The sequence below is a fragment of the Onychostruthus taczanowskii genome, unplaced genomic scaffold (genome assembly GCF_017590055.1).
Source record: "Onychostruthus taczanowskii isolate IOZ18803 unplaced genomic scaffold, ASM1759005v1 scaffold165, whole genome shotgun sequence".
In the NCBI taxonomy this organism is placed as follows: Eukaryota; Metazoa; Chordata; class Aves; order Passeriformes; family Passeridae; genus Onychostruthus; species Onychostruthus taczanowskii.
In genome coordinates, this window is record NW_024498851.1 from 624,282 (window position 1) to 651,977 (window position 27,696).

Here is a 27,696-nt window from a genome sequence, read left to right on the forward strand (position 1 = left end):
GCTCTGGAAGGTGCATTATTTTTGCATCTCAGGTTAGAATTGGAAGAAAGAAAGTCTATTTGCATGTATGGTGGATAATTATCTTACTGAAGTAACGTTTCCTCTGAAAGTCTGATAGCCAGATTTCATCCCAGAGTTGCAAAAATTGTAACCAGTTGGCTCCTTAATAATTTTTATGACGAAGAGTCACCTTCTTGCACAGAGAGCTGGGTGTAGGTGGCTGCTCTAATTTAAATATAACAAAATTTCCCTTTACTGAACAATTTACATGTAAGAGAGGCTTTGTAGAGCCTTAGTGAGAGCAGCATGAAACGTTTTGTTTGTGGTTGTAACTCGTGTGCCCCGTGGCTCTTGTACTATTGCACAACTGCACAGTGATATGTGTGTGCAGGCTTCCCCAGTGCTGGAGCAGGATCCCTCTTTCAGGGACTGTGACAGGGCTTTAAGCCAATACAGAAATTCTCAATAGGGAATTCATGAGCCCTCCTTATTCCACTCAAGCACCAAAAAAATTTGAGGAATTACTTTATTTGAGAGTGCAGTGAAATTGTGCCAATTATGCTGAAGCATAAGAGCTGGTTTTATTCTTACAGCACTGGACAGGAGCTGCAGCTTTGGCCATTAGCAGTAGTGACCTCAGGCTGTTTTCTGCCTTTGTAACTTGTTCCCATCTTTTCCACAAACCCCAGGGAGGGATTGCAGTTTGCTTTGAGCTTTGAGCTTTTCCTGTCAGCACCTGCCGCTTCCAGCGTTATTCCTGTTCAGGCTCTTTGCTAAAAGGAACCTGAACCTTTGTGGGGCACCAGCAGCATCTGAACCCCAAGGGAAGTGAGCTCAGTGTGGTGCCACGCTGGCCAAGCCTCCTCCTCTCCCCAGGGGACACAAAGTGACCCCAGTGGGTTTGTGCAGGCGTCGTGTGTCGGGGCGGCCCGGCCGGGCAGCGGATGTTGGGGTTGGTGATTCACAGGGGACAGGAAACTGCAACTGCAACGAGAACTGCGGGGACCAGCTCCAGCCCCGGCAGCTGGAGGAGCTGGAGGAGCTGGAGGAGCTGGGACACTCCGGGGACAGCGGCTGAGCTGCGGGTAAGGTGGGCGAGGGAGCAGGCGTGGGCAAGGAGAGCGCCCGGAGGCGTTTGGGGCTCCTGTGGGGACAGTGGGGTGTCCCGGGGGGCTCAGAGATCCCACTTTAGACCCTGGTGAGCCTTTCAAGAGGTTCAAGGTCATCCGTGTGAAACCTCTCTGAAAAGCAACGTGGTGGATGTCCCCTCCTCACTGCTGCTGCTGGCCATCACCAGCTCCAAGGGAGGAATTTCCAACTCTCTCTTCCCAGCAGCATTTGGAGCCCTCTGGACCTGAGAGGAGCCCATCCCACACAACCTGGATTGGCTGTTTTACAGCACTGCTCTTTGCATCTCCTCGTCCATCTGCTGATGGAAGCGTGGGTTTAATTTCATTATTTCTGCATTCGCATCTTCTAAAATACTCTGTGCTGAGCTTCCCTCATCCCTGCATGGACCTTCCTCTGGCTCCTGCCTGCAGCTTCTGGGGCTGCTGCAGCCCACGCTGCTCCCCCTCCAAAGCCCAGTCCTTAAAAATAGCTGATTCAAACGACACTTCCTGGGTTTTCCATTGATTTCAGAGCTGACTGCCATCACGGATATGAATGTATTTATTTCACTGCATGTAAGTGCTCGAAATAGCAAATTCTAGATTGAAAGAGATTTGGGTTTGCATCAGTTTTCTCTTGTGTGAACAATGTTCGGTGTAAGATGGGCCATGAGGCAGATAATTTAGCAGAAGAGGATAATTTTGGGATAATCTTGTGTGAGATTGGCTCATTTTCGTGGTTCTGGAGTCCTTAGTTACACAGGGGTTGCCTGTATTGCTAACATGCATCCCCTGGGCTCCCAGTGGAAGTGAATGATGCTGGGAGCAGTCAGTGCTGCCTGGAGCAGTTACAAATACAGGATATGTCTGGGAGTTACCTTCTTGTGCTGCCATGCCTGCTGTGATTGGGGTTTTGCACCGTATTTTCCACCCAAGGTTTTTAAAAAGCATTTTCCAAAGTCATAATCTATGTGGAAGTTGGTTTACCAATTCTAACTTTCCCCTTTTATCGTAAGTTCTTCTGAAATGCATCTATTGGCATGAAAGCCTGATCTGCCTGAATAGCTGTAAAACCCCAGGCTTGAACTCCATGGCAGCAGCCTTCCTAAAAAGCCTGACCCTGGCACAAATCTGGTGGGAAATGAGATGTGCAGACCTCTGGGAAGGAGCTTTGCTGAAGGCTCAGTGCTGGTCATTGAAGTCATTCCAGCCACAGGAGAGACTCCTTGCTCTGAGACTTTAATTTCTGAATTGATGGGACTTTCTGTGGCAATCTGTGCCACACAGGCAAACAGAAAGTGGAGTTGCTTTTCTTAGACACGTTAGAGACATCGACTCAAGCTGAATATTGCATCTGTTCAACAAGTCAGTGTGCTGAATTTCATATGGTGAGTCTTTAAATACACTCTCCACTTCATATTTCATAGCAGTGACTCATCCTACCAGCCTGACTTAGAATTCATTTACTGCAAACTGGTGCACACCACAAAACTTTCTGCAGGGGAGAGAAAGTGACTGGTTTATATTTGCCTTTTGGGCAATTTTTGATTGATACAATACATAATATAAACACATTAAATACATAATATAAATACATTATTTTAGTCTTTATCTTGCAATGTGAACTCAAGGGTGGGCTTGACATCTGCAAAGGGCTAAAATGGCTTAATCAGAAATTATCTCCTGGAAAACCAGGCATTGCTGAGGACATCCACACATTCCTCACGCTCCTGGTTTCTCAGCAAAAAAGTTAAAATTCACTTGAAGTGCTCTTGCAAGATTTTTTTAGTGAGCTTTGTGCCTCTTCTGATGCTTTTGGGAGGTTCTTCCAGGCTTTCCATCCATTAGGAATCTTATTTCTAGCCTGCGCATATCCAGCTTATTTCCACTCATTTTATGAGCCAGAATTGCCTTATTTCAATTCAAAAGTTTTTCTCACTTTGTTGTGCTGCTCTTGGACAGATGGACAGTGAGTTCCATGTCCTCTTACTCTCCATTTCAGTGGAATTAAAAGCAGAAGACCTTTTATCTTCCTGGATAAAACCACCTCTCCTTCCTTTGGATCTTCGTAGTGAGCCTTGTTACTGGGGTGAATCCTTAAATTAGGACAAGATCTGCCACAGAGGAGATAAATTTTGAGAGTTCATTAATTTTCCCAATTTTTTTTAGCGAGAAAAAGCCTGTCTCCTTGCCTGCTAAAAACACCTGAGGCCAGAGGAGGAGCAGCCCCTGGTGGGAGAGCACAGCTGTACCCAGCCTCCAGCGTGTTGCTCTCCCAGGAATTGCTTGTCTGGAGCAGCTGCTCCTGAGGGATTTGTGGGCTCCTGGTGCTCGGGCTGTGCCCTGGTCCCACTGGCTTCCTCAGCACAAAAAGGGGAAAAACAGGCAAAAGGAGAAGAGAACAGTGCATGAAGAGAGCAGGGCATTGTGACACAGCCCCAGTGTCCCTCCCAAACCAGCTGGGAACCTGTTTTCTCCCCGAGTTTGGGTCTAGCATCTTGGAAGCAGGGCTGGCCATCCATGACCCCACACATCCATCCCCCTGTGCAGAGACCTCCATGGCTCCAGGCTCTTTGTTCTGCTCTCCATCTCCCCGAGGCAGAGCACAGGGAAGCACATTCAGCCTTCCAAATATTTTATTTATATCCTGCTAGCCGTGAGTAAGTGCTTCCAGCCTTCTGCTTGTCATAAATCTGTTCATCACCTCCTCCTGTCAGCTCCTTACCAGAGCAGGGCTTGTACCAAAAGAAAGGATTTTCCATGGACCTGGGTATTTAGGGAGCACAGATGATCTCCAGGCTGATGTGTGTGTGTGACTTGGGGGCTTTCTTGGGGCATAAAGCTGTGATGGGATGGAACACACCATGTCCTCTTCATCAGCCCCTCAAATAACCCCTTGTGGTGTCCCTGGTGAGTGGGGCTCAGGAGCAGACAGGTTTTGCTGCCTCACTGCCCGTAACCAAAATAAAACTGGCTCTGGCCCAGGAGGCTGCTGGGCAAAGGGACAAACTAGGTCAGTGTTGTCAGGTGTCTTCAGCTCTGCCTTGCCTTCACTTTAAAGAAAAAAAAAAAGGCAAAAAAAAAAAGAAAAAGAAAAAGAAAAAAAAAAAAAAAAAAAGCCAGGAAACCCACAAAGCAGCAGCATCACAGCTCTTTGTATTTTAGTCACCAGCACTGGACCAACTTCCCTCAGCTGCCTCTTGGAGATGCTTTAGAGATGACCCACAGCTCATGATTTCCATGGGGGATGCTGAGCAAAGGAAAAATGATGGGAGAAACCACATGGTTTTGACTTGGCTCTTTTGGGTTCTGGTCCTGCACTCTGGGGTCGGTGCATGGAGGTCTGGACAATTAACTTTAGAATAACTCATCTCATCTTCTTCAGAAAGTGCTGCAAAAAGACTGTGCAGGGAAAGAGAGGCCTCTGGGGGCCTGTGAAAGGCAAAGCCATGGTGGAGTGAGTGCTGGCAGCTGCCAGGTCCTGGAGAGCCCAGGGAACCTGGAGCACAGGAGGAATAAGCCCAGTTTGTTCCCATCAAAGGGTGAGGTCACTGCTGGACAGCCACATGGAGTTTGGGAGCCACTGGGAGATGCTGACACCAGACCCCTTCACCTCTGCTGCTGGCTTTGCTCAGGCTCTGTCTGAGTGGAAATGAGGGACTTTCCTTCCTCCCCTTTCCCTGCCCCGTGCTGATTTACACCATGATTATTTTCACCCTGCCCTGATAACTGGGATTGTGGCACAGGGCTGAGGTTCAATGGCAAACTGGAGCACAAATCTCCACCAGCACGCTCAGCTGCTGCTCCAAGTGCCTGCAGGGACAGCAGGAAGTTGCTCAGCCCCCACAGGCTCAGCTGCCATGGGAGGATTTGGGTTTTCTCTGACGTGAATGGGCTGTCAGAGCAACTTCCAAACTTCTGCAAAGTTTGGGCAGAGAAATGTTGTTTATTCCACTTTAATCAAGCAGAGGCAGAAGGTGCTGAGCAGGGCAGAATCAAGCTGCTGCTTTCTCTTGCCTGCTACTGGCATTTGTTTTGTTATTTTGAATTTTTTTTAATTATAAATTGCTATAATATATCTTTCCAACTCCATTCACCAATTTAATACAGGCTAAAGTTGTAATAAGAGAGGCTGAAGGTAGGCAGCCGGAAAGCTTCCTGCCAGCCACAGTGATGATGTTCTGGCCTTTGGCTCGTTGAAGCGTCTCCATCCCTAGGGAAAAAAAGTTGATTAAAATCAAAAATAAATTAAAACAATCTGTAACTAAAGAAAATCAGACCCTGGGGAATAGGAATGGGCAAATGATCCATCTCAGTGCCAGCAGGCTGCTTGCTGTGATGTTTGTAGGATGGTTTGTATTTTAAAGGAAGAAGTTGAAACCAAATCTTGCTGATTATTAAAAAATGTTAGCTGCTGTTCATGAAAAGAGCTTGTCATGGAAAGAAGTTAAGAGCCAGTGGATGAGCCAGCTCAATGCAGAAAAAGGCAGAAAAATGTGTGGGGAATTTCACACTGGGAGTCACTCTGAGCCAGAACAGGTTGTGCAAAGGTCTTGACTGTTTAAATACTGCCAAGTGCCTCCCTTTTGCCCTCTCTTCTGGATATTAGAAGATTACTGTTGCTGACAGATTTGATGGCAGCAGGGTGGGTTTGGGGACTGGCAGTGAGTGATTCAGAGCAGTCAGGAAAGGGCATTGCCTCTGCTGTCCTGGCTGCGAGCCCAAAGTCCCTTCTGCATCCTCAGCAGCCTCCCAGCTCCATGGGGCTGGGAGGGCAAACAGCACCTGGCTTTTTGGGGCTAAAGGCTCTCTGAGGGATGGCCTCACAGCCCTGTGTGCCCCCACAGCTGACAGGGTCCCCTGGCTGTGTTTCAGGCTGGATTTGGCTGGGCCATGGTGCAGCTGGAGCTGTGGGCGGCCGCGGCGCTGATGCTGCTCGGGGCAGCCGTCAGCCTCTGCATCAGGTGCCAGCTCTCAGGTAAGTGCTGGGAATTCCACCTGGCTGGAATTCCCTCTTGGAATGTTCCCCCCCACCCTGTGGGTTTGGCTCTGCTCAGCTGGGCACGAGCTTCGCCCTTGTGGGGATGGGTTGTGGTCTGTGGTGGTGCTGGGCACAACCTTCACCGAGAGCGTCCTGTGCCAACGGGTGGGAGCCAGGAGAGCACAGCACACAGACAGACACAGAGACAGACAGACACACATAGACAGAGAGACAGACACACACAGCAGCTCAACAGTGAAGGCACGGGCAGGTCCAGGCATGGAGTTCCAAAGAGAGTTCATTGGAGTCAAACACTGAAGGGGTCCAAGGGCCAAAGACACAGACTAAGGAGGGTCCAGGGTATAAATCCAGGGAAGGGACCAATAGGGAATGCCAGGGTGGATGGGTGGGGTTACACCAACCAGTGGGAACACAGGGAATGGAGAACTCTCTAGAACATGCACATTATAGGGGAAAAAGGGGCAGGGAAGGCCAACGGGGAGGACAGAACTGGGACAAATTAACATCGTGCTGCAGGGCATCATAGGGGAAGTTTCTTCCCTCATCCTGAGCAGTGCCCAGAGCCTACGGTGCATCTCTCCAGGGCAGTGCTGTCACCTTCTCCCCAGCAGGATCATGGGCATCTTTGGGGATGCTCCCACAGCTTGAGCATGGACGAGGCTCTGCCAGAGAGCCAAGACAGAAGGAACACCCAAAAGTGCAGCCCCCCTGCCCTGGGGCAGATGTAACACTGAGATCCCTCTACATGGCCGTCGTGGTGGGTGGTTTTGGGACTTCACCTGGGAGGATGAGCTGCAGTTACACAAATCCTGCAGAGGGTCTGGGACAGAAGGGAGGCAAGGGGAGTCTCAGGATAAGTTCATACAGAGAGTAGAGTGAGCACCCAGTGGGGTTTGAGCCCCTCCCTGAGCACTGGGTTTCAATGGGGGAGAGGCTGCACTTTGGGGTTTGGGGGCAGGACTGGCTGCCTTGCTTGTGGACGTTGAGACAAAAACCACAAAGCAAACATCATTTCAAAATATTTCATCAAAGCCCTACTGCAGCTGCTGCTCACTGCCTCCGCTGTCCTGACATGCTGAAGAAGTTTTGTGAATGATTTTATTGGCCTTTATGATCTCTAACTCCCAAATTATCCTTTCTAAGAGCTTTTTGTTCCCTTGTCTTCCAGCTACCAAACGTGAGACACAGCTGAACCAGCAGAGGAGCCAGTAAGTTGCCTTTCCCAATCGTGTTTCTCCCCCAGACAACTCAGCCAGGGTGAGCTGCAGAGCCAGACCCAAGCTGAAATATGGGATAAAATAAAATAAAATAAAATAAAATAAAATAAAATAAAATAAAATAAAATAAAATAATGCCAGGATGGGAGGCAAGGCAGTGTGCCCCAGCCCAAAGTGCTGTTGAAGGGGCAATGCCTTCACAGAGAATAATCCAAACTGAAACTGAAGCTGACGGTGACGTTGAATCATTAACTAGTTGGAAAAGGTAGTTGTTATCCTCTTCTGTTGTGCTCTGAGATGAGATGGAAAGATTATTTACTCCATCAAGAAGCCCCTGCCCTTGGACCGTGTAGCAGAGCAACCACTGACCTGCAGCACAAGAAATGAAGGAAATGCAGTGTACACACATGCACTGCCCCTTATTTCCTTCAGCAACAGACAAACCACAGTAAATGATGTTAAAAAAAGAAAAGTTGGGTTGTAAGCTTTGTTACAGGAGATGCAATGTGGCTCTGCAAAGGCTTCCAAGGGGTTGGGGTTTTGTTTCTGTGGGGAAAGGCTCCAGAGTGATCCATTGTAGACTGATGGAGCAGCCACTGAAGGCTCTGTCCCCCACAGGCTCCATCCCTCACAGACTCTTGCTGAATTGTCCCAACTTCTTGAAATTTATACCTGGATTAGGTGGTTTGGGCTCAGGTTTGTGGTGTTGTGTGCTCTTTCTGGAGGAGTGGTTTGCAGGCAAAGCAGTTTGACTCTGTGTTTGGGTTTTTTGATAGCCTTGGGCCATGAAGCCCAGCTGGGTATGGGGCAAGCCCAATGGAAAAGGGGGAAAGGGTTCCCAAAGTTGGAATTAATAAGTGCCTGTGTAGAAATACCTGCAGTGGACAAGATGTTGGGTTCTCATGTGCTCTGAAAAGCAGCTCTCCTATTAACTGAAAAGTAAAGAGGTTCCTGGGCATAGGTTATCATTGGTCATGTTATTTTATTCATGCTGATATTAAGGGATGATGGAATGGGCAGAGGCAGCAGTGGAGGTGAAGCAGTGGAGTTTGAAGCCATTTCACATCTATTTTTTTCTGGGTAAAAAGGTTCTTCTAGCCTTTGGTGGCTGAAGCATCAAAATGAGAATTATCCTAAATTATGTTTTCCTCATCCCTGGATACTTCCCTTGCTGATGTTGGCTGCTCTACCAGTGGTCCAAAACCACATCTTGTCTTTAAAGGACCAAAGAAGAGTCCAGGCAGATGCTCCCAGCTCATACAGGCCCTGCATGACGTGCTGAGCAGTGCAGCTTGGCATCTCACAGAGCCCAGCAGGGTGCTCTCTGCCCTCCACTCACCAAATAGATCTCTTGTATCTGTTTTCCTTGTTATAAACCCCAAAATTCAGCTGAGATTGTACTGCTGTTTTTTCCAGACTCGAAAGCCAGCAGAGATTTGAGGTGATTCGATCCCATACCAGTGAGTATGAACATTGCATTTGGCTCCTGCCCCGTGGTGAGGGCCCTGTGTGCATAGAGCAGGGGGAAAGTAATGTTCAAAGGGTCACCTCGAAGCCAGGCCATGAAATGGTGAGGCCTGGATTGTCCAAGCCACCTTAGATGCTTCTAGGTATGTGAACTCTTGAGCTCTAAGGGACAAAATGCCCTTTGCATTGAGAATAATTCACTGAAGCGTTGTCGCTGAAAAGTGACGCCTCAGCTGCTGGGGCTCTTGGAACCATGCAGGGCACCCTGGGAGAGTGAAGGTGTGGGTGACAGGAGTGACTCGCTCATCATCCCCCTCAGTGCTTCCTGAAGCAGGCTGGGTTCAGCGCTGGGCTCCCACGTGTTGTGTCACAGGAGCGCTGCCAGCCCGTGTGCCGTGTGTCCCCTGCCCTGCCCTGCCCTGCCGAGGGCTCTGCTGGCTCCAGGCCCCCCTGCAAGTCTTTCATCCCAGCCTGATCCAGGCTCTGCACTGTCCCTTGCAGTGTGGAGGGAGGGGAATGGCCCCAGTCACGCGGGTCTGGGGGACAGCAGGTGACAGCAGCTGGGATTGTGCCCTCCTCCAGAGAGCATCTGCAAGCTGCACGGACACCAGCTCTTCCTCTAGTTGTTCCTTGTTTTGACCATTTTTGAACACTCAAGGAACAATCTGGAAGCTATTTTAGGATGCATTAGGAAAATGCTTGCCAGTCCCAAGGGTTCCTCTCTGGTGGATGTTCTGTGCTCTTTGTACACATCTGCTGCTGCCGCAATAATTAACACTGTAATTTTGTTGCTGTTGCCAGTTGCAACCCGAAGGCTGGAAAAAAGTAAGGAACCTGAAAACTTCTCAATAGCAAGGTACGAAAAAACCCAAATAAAATCTAGCTCTAGAGCCAAGGTTGGATGAAGTTCACCTAACACAGATGAACATTTGGGATTGCATTCTGGGCCCTGTAGATATGGCTTGGGCTGTATTTAGAATCAAAGAATAGTTTGGGTTGCAAGGGACCTTTCAAGGTCATCTAGTCCAACCCCCTGGTGAGGAGCAGGGATGTCTTCAATTTGATTGGGTTGCTTCACTTGTTGATGGTCAATAGTATATTTAGACTTTTTCTGGATTTTGTTTAGTATGACTGCATTCTTCTGGCAACTGATTAAATCAAACCCAGGAGAGCGAGGTGTGGCTCTAGATAACAGATGCATCATGGAAAAGAAATGGCCATTATTCACTCATAAGCAGTTTGGTGTGATAAATCCCTTTCTCCCCATCACCCAAACCCCCAGTAACTACACAGGCATTGCAACTCTACTGCAATATTCAAACACAGATATTCCCATCTTGGGATTTTTACCCCAAATTCTTAATCTCCCCTTGCTCCATGTGTGTACTTGATAGCCTCGCAGGGAGGTTTCGTGGATGGTCCTTCTGATGGAGTGTAACTGCTGGTAGGGTTTGCTCAGACCTGGGGTTTTAGGTCTCTTTTCTCTCTTTCAGTAAAGCCACCGAAGAGCTCAGTGCTTCCCATCACCCTGGATATGGTGAGCAGCTTCCTGGGACAGGCACAGATGCAATGAACCACAGACATGTTGGAGATGGAAGGGACCTTAAAGCCCATCTCATTCCACCCCCTGCCATGGGCAGGGACACCTTCCCCTGGGCCAGGCTGCTCCAAGCTCTGTCCACCCTGGTCTTGGACACCTGCAGGCATGGGGCAGCCACGGCTGCTCTGTGCAGCCTGTGCCAGGGCCTCACCACCCTCACAGGGAGAAACCTCTTCCCAATATCCTCCCTAACCCTGTCCTCTGTCATGGGAAGCCATTCTCCCTTGTCCTGTCACTCTCAGTCCTTGTCCAAAGTCCCTCTCCCCTTTAGAAGGGGCTCTAAAGTCTCCCCAGAGCCTTCTCTTTTCCAGGCTGAGCAGCCCCAGCTTTCCCACGCTGTCTCCAGAGCAGGGGGCTCAGCCCTTGGAACATCTTTGTGCACTCCTCTGGACTTGCTCCAACAGGTCCATGTCCATCTTAATTTGGGTCTGTCCTGAGTCTGAGTTCAAAGCCCAGTGCTCATCCTGCTGTGGCTGACCAGTCCTGGTTACTGGCACAGGCACAGATTGTTTAAAATATCACCCCTGGCTGTCCTATTCCTGTACCCTGGAGTGTCCAACCTTGCAGTTGTGCCCTCTGACCCCAGAGCTGAGGGGGATATAGCTGCTGCTGCTGAAATACTTGGTGCTTCCCTCCACTGTCAGACTGCTCCCATCACTCAGCTTCAGTTCACGTGTAATGTGTCCCTCTCTTGTCCCCAGGGAGCAGGGAAGAGCCCCGGTACCAGAATTTCCTGGCAGGTAAATGCTGCAGCCATGTGTCTGGGGGTCTGGGAAGGAAAGCTGCTGAGGGGATGGGAGCTGCCAGGGGATGGGAGCTGGCAAGGAGCACATTTTTTTCCAGGGGATGGGAGGTGCCAGGGAGCACACAGGCAGCCAGCAGTGCAGAGCTCTGGCTGCGTCAGTTTAGGGATTGCTTTGTGAGACACACACTGATCTGATTAAGGGGCAGAGCGGAGGGGGACGGATGCTCCCGAGCCCGCTGCTCTCTCCCGGGGCAGTGTGAGCTGGTGCTTGCCCTAAGAGGATTAGTGGTGTGTGGGGCTGTGCTCTCCTTTCCCAAGCCAGGGAGCATATTCCCCATCTCCTGCCAGCTGGCAGGATGTGTCCATGAGAGGTGATGTTTTCCCAGGACCTGGGGTGGATCAGGGGCACCTCTGAGTGCTCCAGCCACCCTGCTCTGCTGTGGACAGGCTGTGGGGCTGTGGCTGTGCTGGGGGTTTGTCCAGCTGTGCCCAGGGATGGCTGTTCAGGTCGATGCCATGGTGGGGTGCTGACAGCAAACCCTTGTCCTTACAGAGAACTGCCTGCAAGAAGAAACTGCCTATGTGTGAGTACCCTGTGCTGCTGCCAGAGCTGTCCTGGTGCTGCCACAGCCCAGCCTGGGGAGCCTGCAAGGGCAGCAGGAGCTGACAGTGCTGCTCTTCTCACAGGGAGCCCAGGTCTCTGGATCACTACTACAACTGCAGCAGGCTCTTCAGTCCACCCTGTGCTGGGTCTCCAGGCAAGCCAGGTGGGTTCCTTCATCCAGCCTGGCTGTCTCTGGGCTCCAGGGAGCTCGTGAGACTGCTCTGTCTGAGCTCTGTCTGTGGCCTGAAGCAAGTGGGGTCCAGGGGACACATTCATTCAAAGGGTGCAGCAGAGCTGTGGGATTTGAGGGATGTCCAAGCCCCCATCAGTCCATCTGTTGCCTGTAAACAGGACAGCCCAAAACCATTGGTGTTGTGCTCCTGTGGGAGTGAGCACCCAATTCCATCCCTTAGTCACCACAGGCTGTCACTAAGACTAACAATTTTTTAGTGAATCTACATTTCACTGTGGGAAACAGCCCCTTCCTGCAGGTGCTGGGGGATCTTCCCAGGTCACTTACACTTCCACAGGTTCTTTGTCACTCTTCTTTCTTCTCTCCATCAGAGAAAGATGAGGATTCCTGTTCCTATGAAAATGTCACCATTGGAGTGTCTCAGGGCTCTGATTCAGGTAAGGGTGCTGCTGTCACGGGTCATGTGTGTCACACAAAGTGCAGAGAAGGATGGTGACCTGCTCAGCCAAGAGAAACCTGCTTGTTCACAGCTCAGCTCTTCCTGCCAGCTCTGTGCCATGGAACTGGCACACAGGGGCTGCTGCAGGCACACAGCAGGCCTGGAACATTTCCCTTTCTGCAGGAAAATGCACATGGTGATACCTCTACCCTGGTGCCTTTGACTTGGTGGTTTCTGCAGCAATTCAGGAGCTTTGAGGTCTGCATCTTTAGGTTTTTAGTGTTGTCTTAGCCAGGATGATTATGGTTCTAGCCCCTAGCTCAGGTTTCTCACCAAATCCAGCAGAAGAAGGCTGCAGCCAGGAAGCTTCTGGAGGGTGACACTGGACGACAGTGTCCCTTCAGGGCTTCCAGCATCAGTCCTGGGATGCTGCAATCAAAATAGGAAGTGGTTTTGTTTCCTTCTGTGAGTTAACACCCGCTTTCTGCGCTGCTGAAGCCTGTCCTGCTCCTGCCTGGCTTTGTGCAGAGTGCTTAGAGGAGGCAGGAGCAGCAGGGACCTGTCTGATCCCCATCCATGCCTGCTGAGATCCAGGCACGTGGCCAGGGCTGGAAAATGATGAGGCAGCATCAGCAGATCTGTGCTGCTGGAAACTGAGCCGCGTGCACGGTGCAGTCGGGGGCAGGGGGGGTTCACAAAGGCCCCTTTTTGTCCATTTGCTGTTCAGTATTGTCCTGTCCAAACTCTTCCTTGTCACAGACGATGCTGTAGACTATGAGAACAGCATGACAATACTCACATGGAAACTCCAGCAAGGGCAAGGTAGGTTCTCAGCTGTTGTTTGCTGTTTGGGGACGGGGCTTATGGGCAGAGTGCCTGGAGCACCTGGGCCAGTGTAGACCATGCAAGGGCAATGCAGCCATCACCCTTGTCTTGAGTTAATTTTTCCCCCAACTGTCCATGATAAATATCCAAGGCAATGTGCAAACTGTAACACACTCCTGTAACTGAATGCTGCTCTGTTGGAATGTGCTGTTTGTCATACTCCAAAGGCCACCTTTTGGGTAGCTGTGGCTAAACCCTCACCAGGGGATGCTACAGAAAAATGTTGCTCTTCAGGTCTTATATCCTCTTACATTTGAGGTTGCCCCAGAGCAGGCACAGCTGTGAAATCCCCTGTGGCACCGAACTTTGTGCACACACCCAGTGGGTCACCCCTTGACTCTCCTGCTGTAGTCAGGGGCCCTATTTCTCAAACTGACCTTTTAACCACAGTTTCATTTAACATGTGGCTTCCTGTGAGGATGAGGGTAGTTCTGGCCTGGGAACAGTGGGGAGTGAACACATATATATTTAAGAGCTCTGGTGTGAAAGTTGTCTAAGCAAAGTTATTCCTGTTTGCACACTCCAGATTAAATCTTTTTTGGCTCTGAAGAGCTGCCCAGAGTGTTTGCAAAATTGCTGTGATCATTTTGAAGCCTCTTCAAGGAGACCTTAACGCTGGTCTGAGTTTTCTTAGCCCAGGCACAAAAACATGTCAGCAGCAAAGACTAAATATTGGCAGGACACGTGCTGTGCCAGTGGTCTGTGTGTTTTTACATTGTGTGTTTTTACACCACTCACTGATAAGTGCTTGCCACCCTCACCCACAGCCCCACTGACAGAAAGCCTGGATGATGAGCCAGACTACATCAACACAGGTCCTGTGTCAGGCCCTGCCCTGCTGCCACAGCAAAGGTAGAAACAGAGTAAATGGTTGGGGTGCTAATGGAGGGTGGAAGGATTTGGTTTATGGTGTTTATTTAGGGGTGGGAGGATTTGGTTTAAGCCAAAGGGAGTTGTCCTGGAGCTCTGCCCTTGCTGGCAGCACCAGCACAGCTGCCCACATGGGCAGTGGAGTGTGAGGAGCCCACCCTGTGCAGTGCCTCATCCCTGGTGATGCCACGCTGGCTAACACGGACCATGGAGACAAATCTGTCCAATGTCCCAGCTCCAGCACTGCCCTCCTCCAATAGGCACAGGAATCCAAACTGCTCCAGAGCACCTTGAGCCAGCACTGCCACAGGCTGTGGGCAGGGACACCCAAACCCCCTGCTCTGAGCAGGGATTCCCTCAGCTGAGCCCTGCCTGCTCTGCTAAGAGCACACATCCTGCCCCAGCATCAGCACCAGCCTGAGGCTGCTGATAAAGAATTGTTCAGGGAAGATAAAGTAAAAAAATTGCAGAGAGCTGCAGGAGGGTTGCATGACACTGATGGACAGTGAATGATGTGCTGGTTGGTGCTGGTCACCCTGCTCCAGACTGGACTAGGGCTCCAGCTGGGAGATGGACTGGGACCAGTATCACTCTCCTTGTTGGGTTTTTACCCTCTTGAGCTCCTGTGGAGGCCCAGTGGGATTGTCCTTATGCCACGTGCCAGCTGCTCTAGTTTTAGAGGGTTTTATATTCCCCAGACTGTAGGCACCAACAGCGGGCAGACTCCCAAAATGGGATCTTTCTGAAGATTTGTCCCCACCATGCAAAGGACAGTGATCCCATTCTGCACACTAGGGCATTTGCTTCTCCTGGATGTAGCTTGACATGGAAAAAGCCAGCCTGAGAAACCTGACCATATCTTGCTGCCAGGCATCTTTTTGCCATTATAATGATGCCTCTGTTGTAGCCTTTGCTAGCAGAGTAATATTCTGAAATTTCAATGTCCAACCAACAAATGCCAGCAGAAGTTCTCCACCAAGGGAGGCTGAACTGAGAAATGGGCTCCTGGTGCCTCCTGCTCTGATCAGGGATCATCCTCCAGGAGCACGACTGGGCTTTCTGCTTAGACAGGGACATTTTGTAGTGTATGTCACTACTTGTGCCTGGAAAGAAAATGTAGCAGGCAGCAGAGTTAAGTTGAAAACAGGGATTAAAAGTCAGTGGACTCACTGTTTTTTCTCCTCTTATTTCAAGTATTCTGCATAAAGTCTGAAGAAATCTTTTGCTGAGCTGTAAGAGCGCACCCAGCGAACAAGCACCCAGGGAGAGGGGAGATTTCCATCCCTCAGTGAAATCCCTTCTCCAGTCTGTGCCTGCAGTGACATAGAAGGGGTGTTACTGAAAGAACTGCACTGCTTGAAGCCCCACAGAAGTCCAACTGCAAACCAGCAACTGGAGAAAGTATTCTGCCCCCAGAGACCATGGGCAAGCCCCAGGCTCCTCATCCTCAATTTCATCCCAATCCCATTTCCCGGTGTGTCCATTCGAAGATAGCCAGTCTGGGCAATGTTTTCTCCTGTCAGGCATGAAACAAATCTTTAACTTGCTGAACAGTAATGCAGCCAGCTACTTAATTTGTCAGGGTGACTCATGCACGATGGTATTAAGCCAGAGGGATTACGTTCTGATTTAGTTCCTGTGCTCTCCTACAGAAGCAGTTTCCTACGAGAGGAACTGGCGAGGCAGAGGTGGCGCTTGTAACAGCAGTGGCTGTCTGGAGCTGAATGAGATTCCAACCTGTTCACAAAGGCTAAAGAGGATTAAATGCCTGCTTATCCATGGGCATGCAATTCACAGTGTTGGTCTATGGCAGTTTTCCTCATGTTTCAGTATCTGTTTTATAATGATACAAAGAACCAGCAGCAACTGTGAGAGTCAGATCCACAGCCACCAGCCTCAGAAACTGCACCAGTCCTTCAACATGGCTGTTGGAACATCATCCCAGGAACAGCATCCCTATCTCCCGAGCCCTGATGTACAGATCTGGCACTTCTGGAACACTTATTTATTAAAACTGAAAAGCTTCCAAAGAAAATGTGTTTTGCTGTGTTTTGCAATGATAGACATCTGCATGATCAGGTGACAAAGAAATGGGAGGACATGAGGTGACATGGAGTGATGTGCAGGATTTTATGGGGAGAAACTGCACTAAAAGCCTTCTTCCTCAAAATCAGATCAGAAAACTGTGTTTCAGGAATGAACACAGCCCACACTCATGGTGAGTGAGCAGAGAAGGGGAGCTAAGGGTTAGAGAGCTGTGGTGTGGGAGAAGGGATGCCAGGTGCTTCCTGCTGCAGCTGACTGGGCTCTAATTTTAGCAGAACCACCAAGAGAGACCACAGGTGCCCACCGCTGGTGTAGCTGAAACGGTGGGTGGGTTGGAGTTTGGCTCAGGAGAAGGTTTGCTAGTGGTCCCTACAAATGCTACAAGTTTGCACAGGACTTTTGCAACAGAGGAAACCCGTGCACTAAGGGATGCACACAGCCTGGTTTTCTGCTCACCTCAGCCCAGCTTCTCCTCACACCCTTAGGTTTCCTGATGGTCAAATGTTCTGCAAAAAGTCTGCACAGGTGCATGGCAGCAGGGTTCCCCTGAGCCAGCAGCACAGACAGTGACAGGCAAAGGGGCTTTTGTCACTGAAATTGTGCCTGGACCTCACAGGGCTATGGGACTGTTGGATTCATCCTCAGCACCTGAAGAAGCTTCCACTTGCCATGAAGTGCTGCAGACTGTGGATTGTTCACTGCAAGGGTGAGCTCGTTGTGAGTGATGTCTGATGACGTTACCCACTGGTGATTCATCTGCCAGCCAAGGGAGCCATTCATGAACAGCAGATTAGCAGCAGTGACAGATCCTTGGCACACAGCACCAGATCCAGCTGGACACCTCCCAGAAAGTTCTAGGCATTAGGTCAGTGCATGGTCAGAACATGAAAATACAAGATTTATTGTTCTCCTCACAAAGCAGGGAGGCAGATTACACCAGTTAGATTTTCTTGGTACAAATAAATGGTACAATTTGCCAATCCTCTATTGCCAAAGCCTGAGCTTTAAAGTTGTGGAGCCAAAGCAAGCAGGACAGAACTGGATGTGGAGACTCTTCCCTTCACTTGCTGGGGTCTGAGCAAATCCCCCTTTGCAGCCCTCCAGAGCAGTCAGCTGTAGTGAGGCGTAAATCCTTTGCAAAACTTCTGGAGCACTTCTCAGGCAGTCATCTCATTACACTGGAAGCTATCCAGGGACGGGTTCAAGAACTCCCATCAATAATGTTTGTTATTAGTCTTGCTCTGAACCACCTCACTGTTTTTCTCTGCAATGAGTACAGATGTGTATGTTCATTGCCATGCTGTCCTTTTGGGACTGGCTTTAGGTGTGCAAGCGTTTCTGGTGCTCAGCCAGAATTGCTAGACACTGTTGTTTGAACCTAATGCAAGGAGGCTTACATCTCCCCTGGGTCCACCTCTCTCCACATTAGGTAGGCAGTTAAGTGAGAAATTCACTTCCTGTTTTCAATTTAAGGTGCTTTAGAAAAGTAGTTTTGGCTGGTACAGCTCTGAAAATGGAGCTGGGGAGTCTGTGCTAAGTGCTGGAAAGCAGCAGCTCTGCACTCACAGGGGGAACAAACGCCTGTGGAGAGCAGGAGGTGTTGGTGGCCTCTGGGATCAAGACTAGTCCTCTTCTTAGGAAGAGTGAGTGTGATTACGTCCCTGCAGAGCTGGAAAGGATTAGCCCAGAGGGGAGTCTGCTCCAAACCGGAGCTGTGAAATGCAGCTACTGAACAGAGTTGAGAAGAAACCCTCTGAAACCAGGTAGGAGCAGGAACCTGACCCTTCAAGTTCCTCACCCTTCCACTGTCACCACCACTGTGGGAGGCACATCTCACAGGGTAAGCACTGGCCTTGAGTCATCCAAATATGGTGTTTGCTGGTTTATGAAACATCCATGGTAACATCTCTTCCTTCCCCATCCCAATGAACACATTGGAATGAGAAAGCAAAGACTGAGTAGGCTGGCTGTGATGTGCAGTCAAAGGAAAATTAACCTTATTTAAATTTTTGGGGACAAAAGCTGTGATGCTGTGTCTGTAGAGAACTCAGCAGCTCAAGCCCCAGTACTAACCTATTGGTTGTGTATTTTATAGAGTTTGTGCTGTTAGTAACTTGCTGGGTGGGAACCAAAGCCTAAGTTCAATACGTATCTAGTGAAGAAAGAATGTACTTTGAGCATTACATCCATTATTCCAGGTGCTGTTTGCTGCATTCCCTGCACTTCAGCTGTTAATTCCCTTGCTATCCTGCACATTGAATGACAAATGTTTGTCTGCAGGCTCTGCCAGAGGAGCTGCAGGAGACTTAAGGGGCAAGTCACAATGCCACCAGCTCTTGCTGCTGAAACTTGTGTTCCCCTTGGCTTGTCAGAGAACAGGAGGGTGTGCCCAGCCCCTGCCTCAGCGCAGGACCAGTCCCTAGGCTGAAGGCAGCTGGTGCTGCCAGGAAACATCCATTTGGTACTGAGACAGCTGCAGTGGGGAACTGAACACTTGGGGTGGAAATCATCAACAAAATGGGCAGAGTGAAGTGCAAGCACCAGCAACTTGTGCCTCTGCACTCTTTTGTGTGACTGCTGTAACCAGACCATGCTTAATTGCAAGGCCTTTGGCACTGTGTCCCACAGCATAAATTGGATATTAGGAAAAAGTTTTTTTACTGCAAGAGTGATAAAGTACCGGAATGGTCTGCCCAGGAATGGTGGAGTCACCATCCCTGGATGTGTTCAAAAAAGCCTGGATGTGGCGCTCAGTGCCAGGGTTTAGTTGAGGTGTTAGGGCATGAGTTAAGACTTGATGATCTTCAAGGTCTCTTCCAACCTTGTGATTCTGTTAATTATATTAAAATGTATCTGCTTGGAGACACAAGTTTCACATCTCATATTACGTGGTCAAATTCTATTTATATTTACTTTCTCTCTGCATTTCACACTTAATTGTCCATCTACACTGGCAAGGTGTTTCCAAAACTGGACAGGCAAACATGATTCTGTAGCTTTTTGGCAGGCTGAAACTGTGACTTTACCTAACCTGGACAAGCAGGGACAGGGAAAGGGAACTCAAATGCAGAGCATCCCAGAATTTAGTAAAGTTTTTTAAAGATTACAAAAGGAATATACAAAATACAATGGCATCATTAAGAAATGTGTAATATTTGGTGAAAACACCTTCCCTGTCCACAGGACAAAGCAGCACTTGCTGAATGTGTCTCAATTATAACTTCAGTAAATGCTGTATTTTGTGCAAAAGAAATTCCTTCTTGGTCTTGTTGAGATCACTCATGACCAGGCTTGAAGTGTAATCCCTAACAACAGGATTCCATTTTTGTTTCTCCTGCTTAGGTCTCAATACCAAGGACATAAGCAGTTTTGCTGAGTGCACTGGACAGACCTCAATTGCCCTGGACTGCCACAGTCATCTCTTCTATCCTGCTTATAAAACACATACAATTTCGTGGGTTAAAGTAAATTTTAGAGCTTTATTGGTCTACATAAAAAAGTATGAAACATTTTTGCAGCAAAACCTGGTTTCCTCCCAGAAGGCTCGAGGAGGTGCCTAACTGGCTGCAGGGGCTGCAGTCTTCTGGCACAGCCGGGCCAGCAGCCCAGCCATTTGTAAAAGGGAGTTCACACCTTCTGCTATCTTCATGTGGGTGTACCCAATTTCCTGGTGACAGAGACATTGTCAAGCCTTCTGTTTACTCCCCCAGTCTGTGTATATTTTACTAATGACTAAACAGAACATACCCCTTACTGCTGAAAGACCAGCTTTGAGTCACTCATACATCAGAGAATGCACCTACTCCTATAAACCAACTGAAATGCCTTTTCTTTTTAAAATCAAAGCCTGTATTTCCCCACTTCATTTATAAGAAGCAAGGTGCCTGCATATGAGGACAGGTTTCAAATATGAAGAGTGATTCCATAACACCAGCTGACTGTTTGTCAACTCTCTGTTAATTTAATATTTTACTATCTATTGGACTAGAATCAAGTATGCACTTGAAAAACATTTTCAAGGAGTTATCTGAGGCTTTGAAATAACTAATAAATTCAGCATTACATCTGTTATTAATTTCAGCTGATCACTAAAGTGACTTCTGGCACTTCTGTGGGTGTTGAGATGCTAAACTTCAGGTGACTTTTCACTGACAAACTGATGATGCAGTGGGAAAGAAAGCAGTAATGAATCAAGAAGCACTTTCTTTGTGCTAACATACAACGAATTTTAAACAGAAACCCCTAAGGCTGCCCCTAATCACATCCTCTTCTTAAAAAGGCCCAAAAGGCCCCATCAGGAGCTGAGTTAGTACCAACCTTGATAAATTCCAGTTTCAGATATTCTGGCATTTGAAAGGTCTTACACACACGGAAGATATTGCCAATGACATCTTCTGGAGAGTATCCAAGGCGCCACAGGTGGGCAAGAATCTGTGCAGGCAAGAATAATCCCCCATTTATCTGCCAGGTGAGTCAAGGATATTCACTTTTGGAACAGCTGTATATAATTACTGAAATTGCATGTAGTGTTTATCAGCTGATTTAACATCAAGCATCTAGCAATTAATTTCACTACAACTTCCTTTTTTGCTTCTTGGCTTATTTATCTGAACAAACTCCTGCCCAGAAGGGATTTAGTTTATCAACTCATCTACATGGTACTGCCCTTCTCTTAAAAAACAATATACATTCTGAATTCCTCAAAGCAAACAAAAAACTTTGTAGAGAAGTAATGCCTGACTATACCAAAGACAAGACATAAAACCAACCTTGTATGCTTCATCAATATTTGCATTTATGCAGTGTTGTATCATTTCCTTCACTAGCAGAGGATGAGGCTCATCACATACCTGTATCCAAGAGAAATATTATACTTAAAATATCAGACTTTGCATTAAACTTGGTATTTTCACCAAGTTTCTATGGAGCTGAAGTACTGAATCAGAAATATTCCATAATACAGACTAAATTTGAAGTAATCTGACTTTTTAAATAGTCTGTCATGGCAGACTCAACAGACTCAAGTTATAGATTCCCAAGTTATCACCGAAATTTCCCAGCAGTAATTGGATTTGTGTGCTTTGAGAGAGCTGCAAAGGTCCCAGATGTGCCATTAGGGATGTCTTTTCAAAAGGCACAAGGGCTGCTTAAAGTCTAATGCTGTAACTGCTACATACACAGGGCTGCCTGCAAGCTGCCAAAAAGGCTTATGTGTCCAATGGAATCTCACACAGCCACAGGGCTAAACTTCTGGCAAAACTGTTTTCAGCTATTACTGACCTTAAAGACATTTTCACTGTTTATAAAGCCAAATCCAGAGTATGTGGACTGTAAGTTGTTTAATGCCTGTGAAAGAAAAAATAAGACTTCATTTATTTTTTGAAGCGCTCTACTTTTCACTCTCCTCCTCAGGATGAAATGCACTTCAGGAAATGATGCCAAATAAGCATTTTGCCATTAAGCAACAGAAAAAAAAAATCACAAATTTATGCTGATTTTATTTCCTCCCACAAATTTGGTATCCACTTCCCACCAACTCACTTTTAAGGAGCATTTTAAACCCTCACAAAACCAAATAGTTTAGTTACTTTTGGGCCACAAGTCACATCCTACTTTGCTCCAGAGAAAAATCCTTGAGAGCTGCAATTCAAAAGGTTTTTTTCTTTAAACAGAAGCCTTTGTTTTATTGTCTTTCTCCTTTTACCTGTCTCATATCACCTTGAGCTGTGAAGATAATGGCTTCTAGTCCATCATCTGTATATGCTACATCCTCTTTCTCAACAATTTTCAGTAGCCTGGCAAGTATTTGTGCATCTGTCAGCTTGGTGTAACGCAGCACTGCACACCGAGACTGAATAGGCTCTGAGGACAGAGATGTGTCATTAGCTCCTTTCTCTTTTTCTCAAAAAACCCCACAACCAAATATATGTCTTCATTTCAGTTTCCAACAATTCTTATGTCTTTTAAAGAAAAAAGGACATGTAAGCTCCAAGCAGAACACAGCCTCTCCTTAAGCACATACAATTGTGATAGTCCTTCCCTTGAGCGCAAATGTGCTAATGGAGCTCTCCCAGATATGTCTAAATATATACAAAGCTCAGCTCCCTCTGTTCTCCTGGATTTCTGAATATAGATGTTTATCAGGTTATTTTTTCGAGAGAAGTCTAAAGGTCTGCAATGTGTTCACCTATAGGCAAACTTAAGATTATGATACACAAAGGACAAAAAAGGGTTGAATACCCAGTAAACAATACACCAAACATCCTAAACTGTGGCAGAGTGGGATGCAGATTAAGCCTAAAGCATGAGAAATCTGCTTCTGCAGTCACATATGGCACTATCCATCAAAAATGGCTGCTCAGAGGGTTCCCTGACTACACAAATAAACTCTTTTATCTGCTGAAGTACAGGTGGCTTGATTTTTCAGAAGTACCATGCTTTCTTGCAACAAGCTGGATCAATCTATTTCTGGCAGCTGCCTTGGAAGTTAGCCAACAGTATGGAGAACATATGACATGAACACCCAGGAACCAGCAGCACTTACCTATGATTTTGTCAGAGGCATTGCATGCCAGTGCAAAACGTGTTGTTTTGGAATAAATTTCCATTGTTCTTCTCAGTGCTTGCTGTGCTCCATCTGTCATGCTGAGAGGAGACAAGGAGTTAGGGCAGATTTTGCCCTTCACTCACTCACAGGTGCAGCCTAAAAACTATTTTCATGTAAGCTTCAGTTTACTGATATTAAGCCGTGCTTTGATAAACTAACCAGCTTTTTGTAGTCATGTGAACAAACCCCCCTGCAAGGCAGGCAGTCACTGAGACCTCCATAACATACAAAATGAAATCATTAATGCTCTGAAGAACACTGCTAAGAATATGGAGGAGGAGAATGTCCCTTTCTCATCCAGTGAAATTCTCTACATGAGCCAAACTCTTTCTAAAGAGAAGGAATTACAGAAGCACAAAATGGTTTGGGTTGGAAGGGACCTTAAATTCATCCAGTTCCAACCCTCTGCCATGGACAGGGACACCTTCCATGAAATCAGGTTGCTCCCAGCCCTGTCCAGCCTGGCCTTGAACAGTTCCAGGGATGGGGCATCTTTCCAGTAAACTGCTCTGTTTATATCCAGAGCATTCCATGTCAATATTCAGCATCTCTTGTCAAGTAATGATCTCTTCTTGCTGTGAGTGCTCCCATAAGATCTCTGCTCAATCCATATTAATTTCCTAACAAATTATTTTGAACAGCTTGATAGAAACACTCAATGCTATCCAAGACTGGAGCTCTACAGACAGGAGAGATGCAGCACACTTCACACAGGAGCTGAGGCCAAGAAAAAACAACATACCTGTCTGCTTCATCAAGGATGATTATTTTATGCCGACCTTTTGGAAGTGTGACCTTTTGCTGGGCAAACATTTTGATTTTGTTTCTTACAACATCAATGCCTCTGGAACAACAATTCAATTGATTCATGATAAGTTGGGTGAAAATACAGAATAGATTTTTTTTCAGCAGCCACAGCAGCTGAAGTGCTCCTGTTCTACCACTGTTTGTTCCTGCCCCTTCAGCTGTTTCAGCACAACTGCTGTGGAACCATGCTTCAAGCCAGACTGTCCCACTGATTTGGATTCAAACACCAACAATCCTTGGTTTTGGGATCTTGAAGAAAATAATTTAACAGTTGCAATATAAATATACACAAAGCCAGTAACATCACTTGCAGTACCACCACAAAATGACTTATGTTTGGCACAAGGGTAATAAACAAAGGGAGAAGCATTTAAGATTGCTTTGCCAGTTCTTCCCACAGCTCCATCTACAGCCCCAGCTGTAGCTCAGAAGAGTTTAAGAAAAACAGCTGGATAGACTGAATCATATCAACACAACACAGACACTTTCCTACAGAGAGCCCATTCAAAGACCTACTCTTAGGAAAGATTTTACTTTTTTGCTCTGTTTACAAAAAGAATGTTGTGATTCTGTAGCTCTTCTCTAAGTGATCCTAACAGAGTAGGTAAAGTGTACTGTGCTCAGACAACCCACCAGGAAATGTCAGAATACTTCAGGATGGGTCTGAACAGAACTTGGGAAATATAATCAGCCCTTAGTGCCTGATCCTTGGAGTGTCCTCTACACACCTAACACCCTGATCCTATGTTTTAATCCTCAGCTGCCCTTATAACCCTCATTTCTCTCACTCTAAGCACTGAAGAGTTTGAGTACAAACAACCTGTTCACTTTTCATTCTTAGGATCCTCATGAGTGCAGTGGGAAGCTGAACTCTTTCAAATAAATCCGAGAAAAAGTACCATTATGGATTCTGCACTCTGTTTATATTTTCACATATGAAAATATCTATAAAGCTTATAAAACATCAAGAAATACTATCTGTGTTGATGGGTGAATGCCAAAGATTGCCTTTTAGTTGTAAAGAATGCACTAAAATAAGTCTTAGAGGCCTTATTATACATTAAGCCCATCAAACTGGCCTCAGTTTAATGGAAACTTGCTTCTTCATTAAAAGCTTGGTAAGGTTTATTCATTCTCACCTGTCATTTGAGGCATTCAGCTCCAGAACAGCATCCTTTAATGCAGGACCAAGCAGAGCACGAGCCAAACACAGGATACTGGTGGTTTTACCTGTTCCTGGAGGGCCCTAAAAATGTGATAGTGCAACAACTGCTGGTAAGTTTAGTGAAACTTCTTAGGTTATGCCTCCTCAGTCATGAAAAAAGGCTGCAGCAGAGGAACTGCAGAGCAAACATCAGCCTGGAAGCTGTGCCTGAGCTCAGGATCCTGCTCCTAACAGAGGAGATATGCTGCAGGGAGAAGCACAGGATGTGTTTCAGCAGGCACCTGAGGTGGATTTGAACTTGTTTCCCTGTGTATTCTGCCAAGAACATTGCTCCAAAACCACACAACCAACATCTCCCTCACCAGTACACTCAGGCACGAAGCCCATCTGTACTGGGAGGCCATCCTGGCTAGATTTCAAATCCAGGACCAACACTGAAATACAGCACAACACAGCAATACTCACAGCAATTATAATGTTTGGTACATTCCCCTCTTTTGCAAAGACCTAAGAAAGAATGATAAAAAGAAATTATGTAAGACAATAACAAATAGTTTCCATTCTGTTCTATTTTAAACATCAGAAACAAGATTCTTTTTTCCCCCTCCTATTTTAATTTTTTGAACCTTGCTCTTTCATATTTTTGGGCTTTTTAATTGAACTGTTAGAAATCAGCCCCAGGAATAATATGGAAATATTTAAAAGCACTTAATGCCACAGGTCTTTAGTACTTTTGCCTTTCCTTTGCACCTGTTTTAATTATATACTTGCTAGTATAATCTATCTGTTAACAAATACTGTGTTCACAGATTAATTCTATTGTCATAGAATTATAGAATCCTGGAATAGTTAGAATTGGAATGGACCTTAAAGCTCATCTCACTCCAACCCCCTGCCTTGGACAGGGACACTTTCCACTAGACTAGGTTGCTCCAAGCCCCATCCAACATCATCTTGGATACTTTCAGGGAAGAATTGATATGGCAAACATTTATTTTCCAAAAAACCTGTTATATTTCTGTTATTATATGAATTATATTTATTAATTAAAACAGTATTATTGTAACAGCTACAAATTCTCTAAAGTGTATCAGGTGCTCAATTTAAACATCCCAACTAAGAAGGCACATTTCCTTACACATCACTCAAATATAATGTAAAACTTGTAATTTTTAAAGTAAATCAGGCAGCTTTCTTCCACATACTCAAGTACAGATGTAAAAATACAATAGTGGTTTCAGTAGCCTGTAGATCTATGCAAAAATATGTTTTTTTCAGATAACCTGTAGAAGATACAGGGACAGCTACACACCTCCAACCTGCTCACAGTATCTTCATTTCCCACTATTTCGGACAGTTTCATGGGTCTGTATTTTTCCACCCTGTAAAAGTAAAACTCCACACACTTCACATCTAGTAACGCTTTAATTGAGCTTTAGAGTGATGGACAAGGAGGATTATGCTGAGAGCACAGGACAAAGAGGCTGGACATGAGTTCAGTGCAAGTGCTGCAGGGTGTCTGTCACTGCTAAACACAGCATTCCACAGCACTAATCCCTGACTCAGAGAATCCCAGACTGGTTTGGGTTGGAAAGGACCTTAAAGCTCATCTCGTTCCACCTCCTGCCATGGCAGGAACACCTTCCCCTGGGCCAGGCTGCTCCAAGCTCTGTCCAACCTGGCCTTGGGCACTTGCAGGGATGGGGCAGCCACAGCTGCTCTGTGCAGCCTGTGCCAGGGCCCTACCACCCTGAAAGGTTTTACTTCTGTTGGTATAAAAAAGCAAAAGGAGGGAAAAATGCTCAATTCGAACAGGAACTCGGTGCCTCAGCCTGAGGGGAGAAGGCACCTGTGTGTTGTCCCAGGGTCAGCACAGTGCAGGGCTGACCTTCTCTGCGTTACAAAGAAATGGGATTTCCTTCCATTTGTTTGTTTTCCTTCCCATTTGTTCCCAAAGGAAAACAGTGGGATTTTCTTCGCTACTGATTTCTGGAACTATTCCAGGCCAGGTTGGACGAGGCTTGGAGAAGCCTGGTTTAGTGGAAGCTGTCCCTGCCCATGGGAGGAGGCTGGAACAAGATGGCCCTTACAACCCAAACCATTCTGTGATTCCTGCCTTCCCAGCCCCGGCAACAGACGGGCAGATTACAGGGCGCAGACAGAGTCCCGGTTCCGTTCCAGAAGGAGCTCCCGCAGCCCGGCGGGCACGGGGGGACAGCGCTGAACACACCGGTCTGGCCCTGGCCGGGTCCGGCCGCCACGGTCCCCTCGGCCACCACAACCCCCGCCTTCCCGCCACCAGCGCCCCGCCCTCACCCCATTGGCTCTGCCGCACATAGTCCCGCCTCTCTCTCCGCTCTGCACCAATCACCGCGCACCGCGCCGCGCCCCGCCCTCTCCGGCGGGCTGTCATGGCGGCGCGGCCGTCACATTCTGCTCACCAGGGCAGCTCGTAGTGGCCGCTGCCGCCGCCGGGCGCGGCCCCCGCGGGGTCGGTGGGTCCCCGCTTCTCGCCTGTCGACGGCCCGGCCTCCTCGTCTTCCACCATATCCACGTCCATGGTGGCGCAGCTGGTGCTCCCGGCCCGTCTCCCTGTTGCCGCCGCCGTGAGGGGAGGGAGGGCCGCCGTGCCGGCCCGCCTCTGGGGCGGGCCCGGGTGTGCGCTGTACCGCCGGGAGTGTGCGCTGTGCCGCCGGTCTCCGGCTTCTGTCGCTGCTCCGTGAGGCGGGGATGAGGGAGCTGGGGCCCGTGCCCGTGCCCGTGCCCGTGCCCGTCGGTGAGGGGAGGCCGCTCCCAGCACGGCTGCGTGGGCTTGGCCTCGTCCTTTTGGACTCTCGGGGCTTCCTTCCCTCCTGCGTGTTAAGATAATAACAACAATAGCATGTTTGCATTTCAGGCGTCTAAAACTTTGCCTTTTCTAGTTACCTTTATTTCTCGCAC

At 47.7% G+C, this 27,696-nt stretch overlaps 2 protein-coding genes across 2 annotated transcripts; one reads left to right on the forward strand and one right to left on the reverse strand.

Moving 5' to 3' along the window:
* Positions 1–1,016: 1,016 nt before the first annotated feature.
* Positions 1,017–16,241, forward strand: LAT2 (linker for activation of T cells family member 2). The gene is made up of 13 exons (XM_041399573.1): positions 1,017–1,085; positions 5,985–6,087; positions 7,280–7,319; positions 8,745–8,788; positions 9,597–9,651; positions 10,289–10,332; positions 11,097–11,135; positions 11,694–11,724; positions 11,828–11,907; positions 12,309–12,374; positions 13,136–13,198; positions 14,029–14,113; positions 15,326–16,241. The coding sequence occupies exons 2-13, from the start codon at positions 6,003–6,005 to the stop codon at positions 15,342–15,344; spliced, it is 651 nt and encodes a 216-aa protein (XP_041255507.1). The 5' UTR covers positions 1,017–1,085; positions 5,985–6,002; the 3' UTR covers positions 15,345–16,241.
* A 3,390-nt stretch (positions 16,242–19,631) lies between these two features.
* RFC2 (replication factor C subunit 2) lies at positions 19,632–27,506 on the reverse strand. Its single transcript, XM_041399565.1, has 11 exons — positions 27,198–27,506; positions 26,069–26,138; positions 25,222–25,263; positions 24,731–24,837; positions 23,527–23,628; positions 22,722–22,822; positions 21,882–22,039; positions 21,458–21,523; positions 20,947–21,027; positions 20,495–20,608; positions 19,632–19,844 (listed from the first exon to the last, which is right to left on the reverse strand). The coding sequence occupies exons 1-11, from the start codon at positions 27,314–27,316 to the stop codon at positions 19,734–19,736; spliced, it is 1,071 nt and encodes a 356-aa protein (XP_041255499.1). The 5' UTR covers positions 27,317–27,506; the 3' UTR covers positions 19,632–19,733.
* Between the last annotated feature and the right edge of the window lie 190 nt (positions 27,507–27,696).

Excerpts from the sequence above, each read along its gene's own strand:
- LAT2 (XM_041399573.1), top strand. The coding sequence starts at position 6,003 with ATGGTGCAGCTGGAGCTGTGGGCGGCCGCGGCGCTGATGCTGCTCGGG. Across the intron at positions 6,088-7,279 it reads CATCAGGTGCCAGCTCTCAG|CTACCAAACGTGAGACACAG; the intron begins GTAAGTGCTGGG and ends CTTGTCTTCCAG. Across the intron at positions 8,789-9,596 it reads GGTGATTCGATCCCATACCA|TTGCAACCCGAAGGCTGGAA; the intron begins GTGAGTATGAAC and ends TGCTGTTGCCAG.
- RFC2 (XM_041399565.1), bottom strand. The coding sequence starts at position 27,316 with ATGGACGTGGATATGGTGGAAGACGAGGAGGCCGGGCCGTCGACAGGC. Across the intron at positions 24,838-25,221 it reads TACCAAACATTATAATTGCT|GGCCCTCCAGGAACAGGTAA; the intron begins GTGAGTATTGCT and ends TCACATTTTTAG. Across the intron at positions 20,609-20,946 it reads ATATTGATGAAGCATACAAG|ATTCTTGCCCACCTGTGGCG; the intron begins GTTGGTTTTATG and ends TTGCCTGCACAG.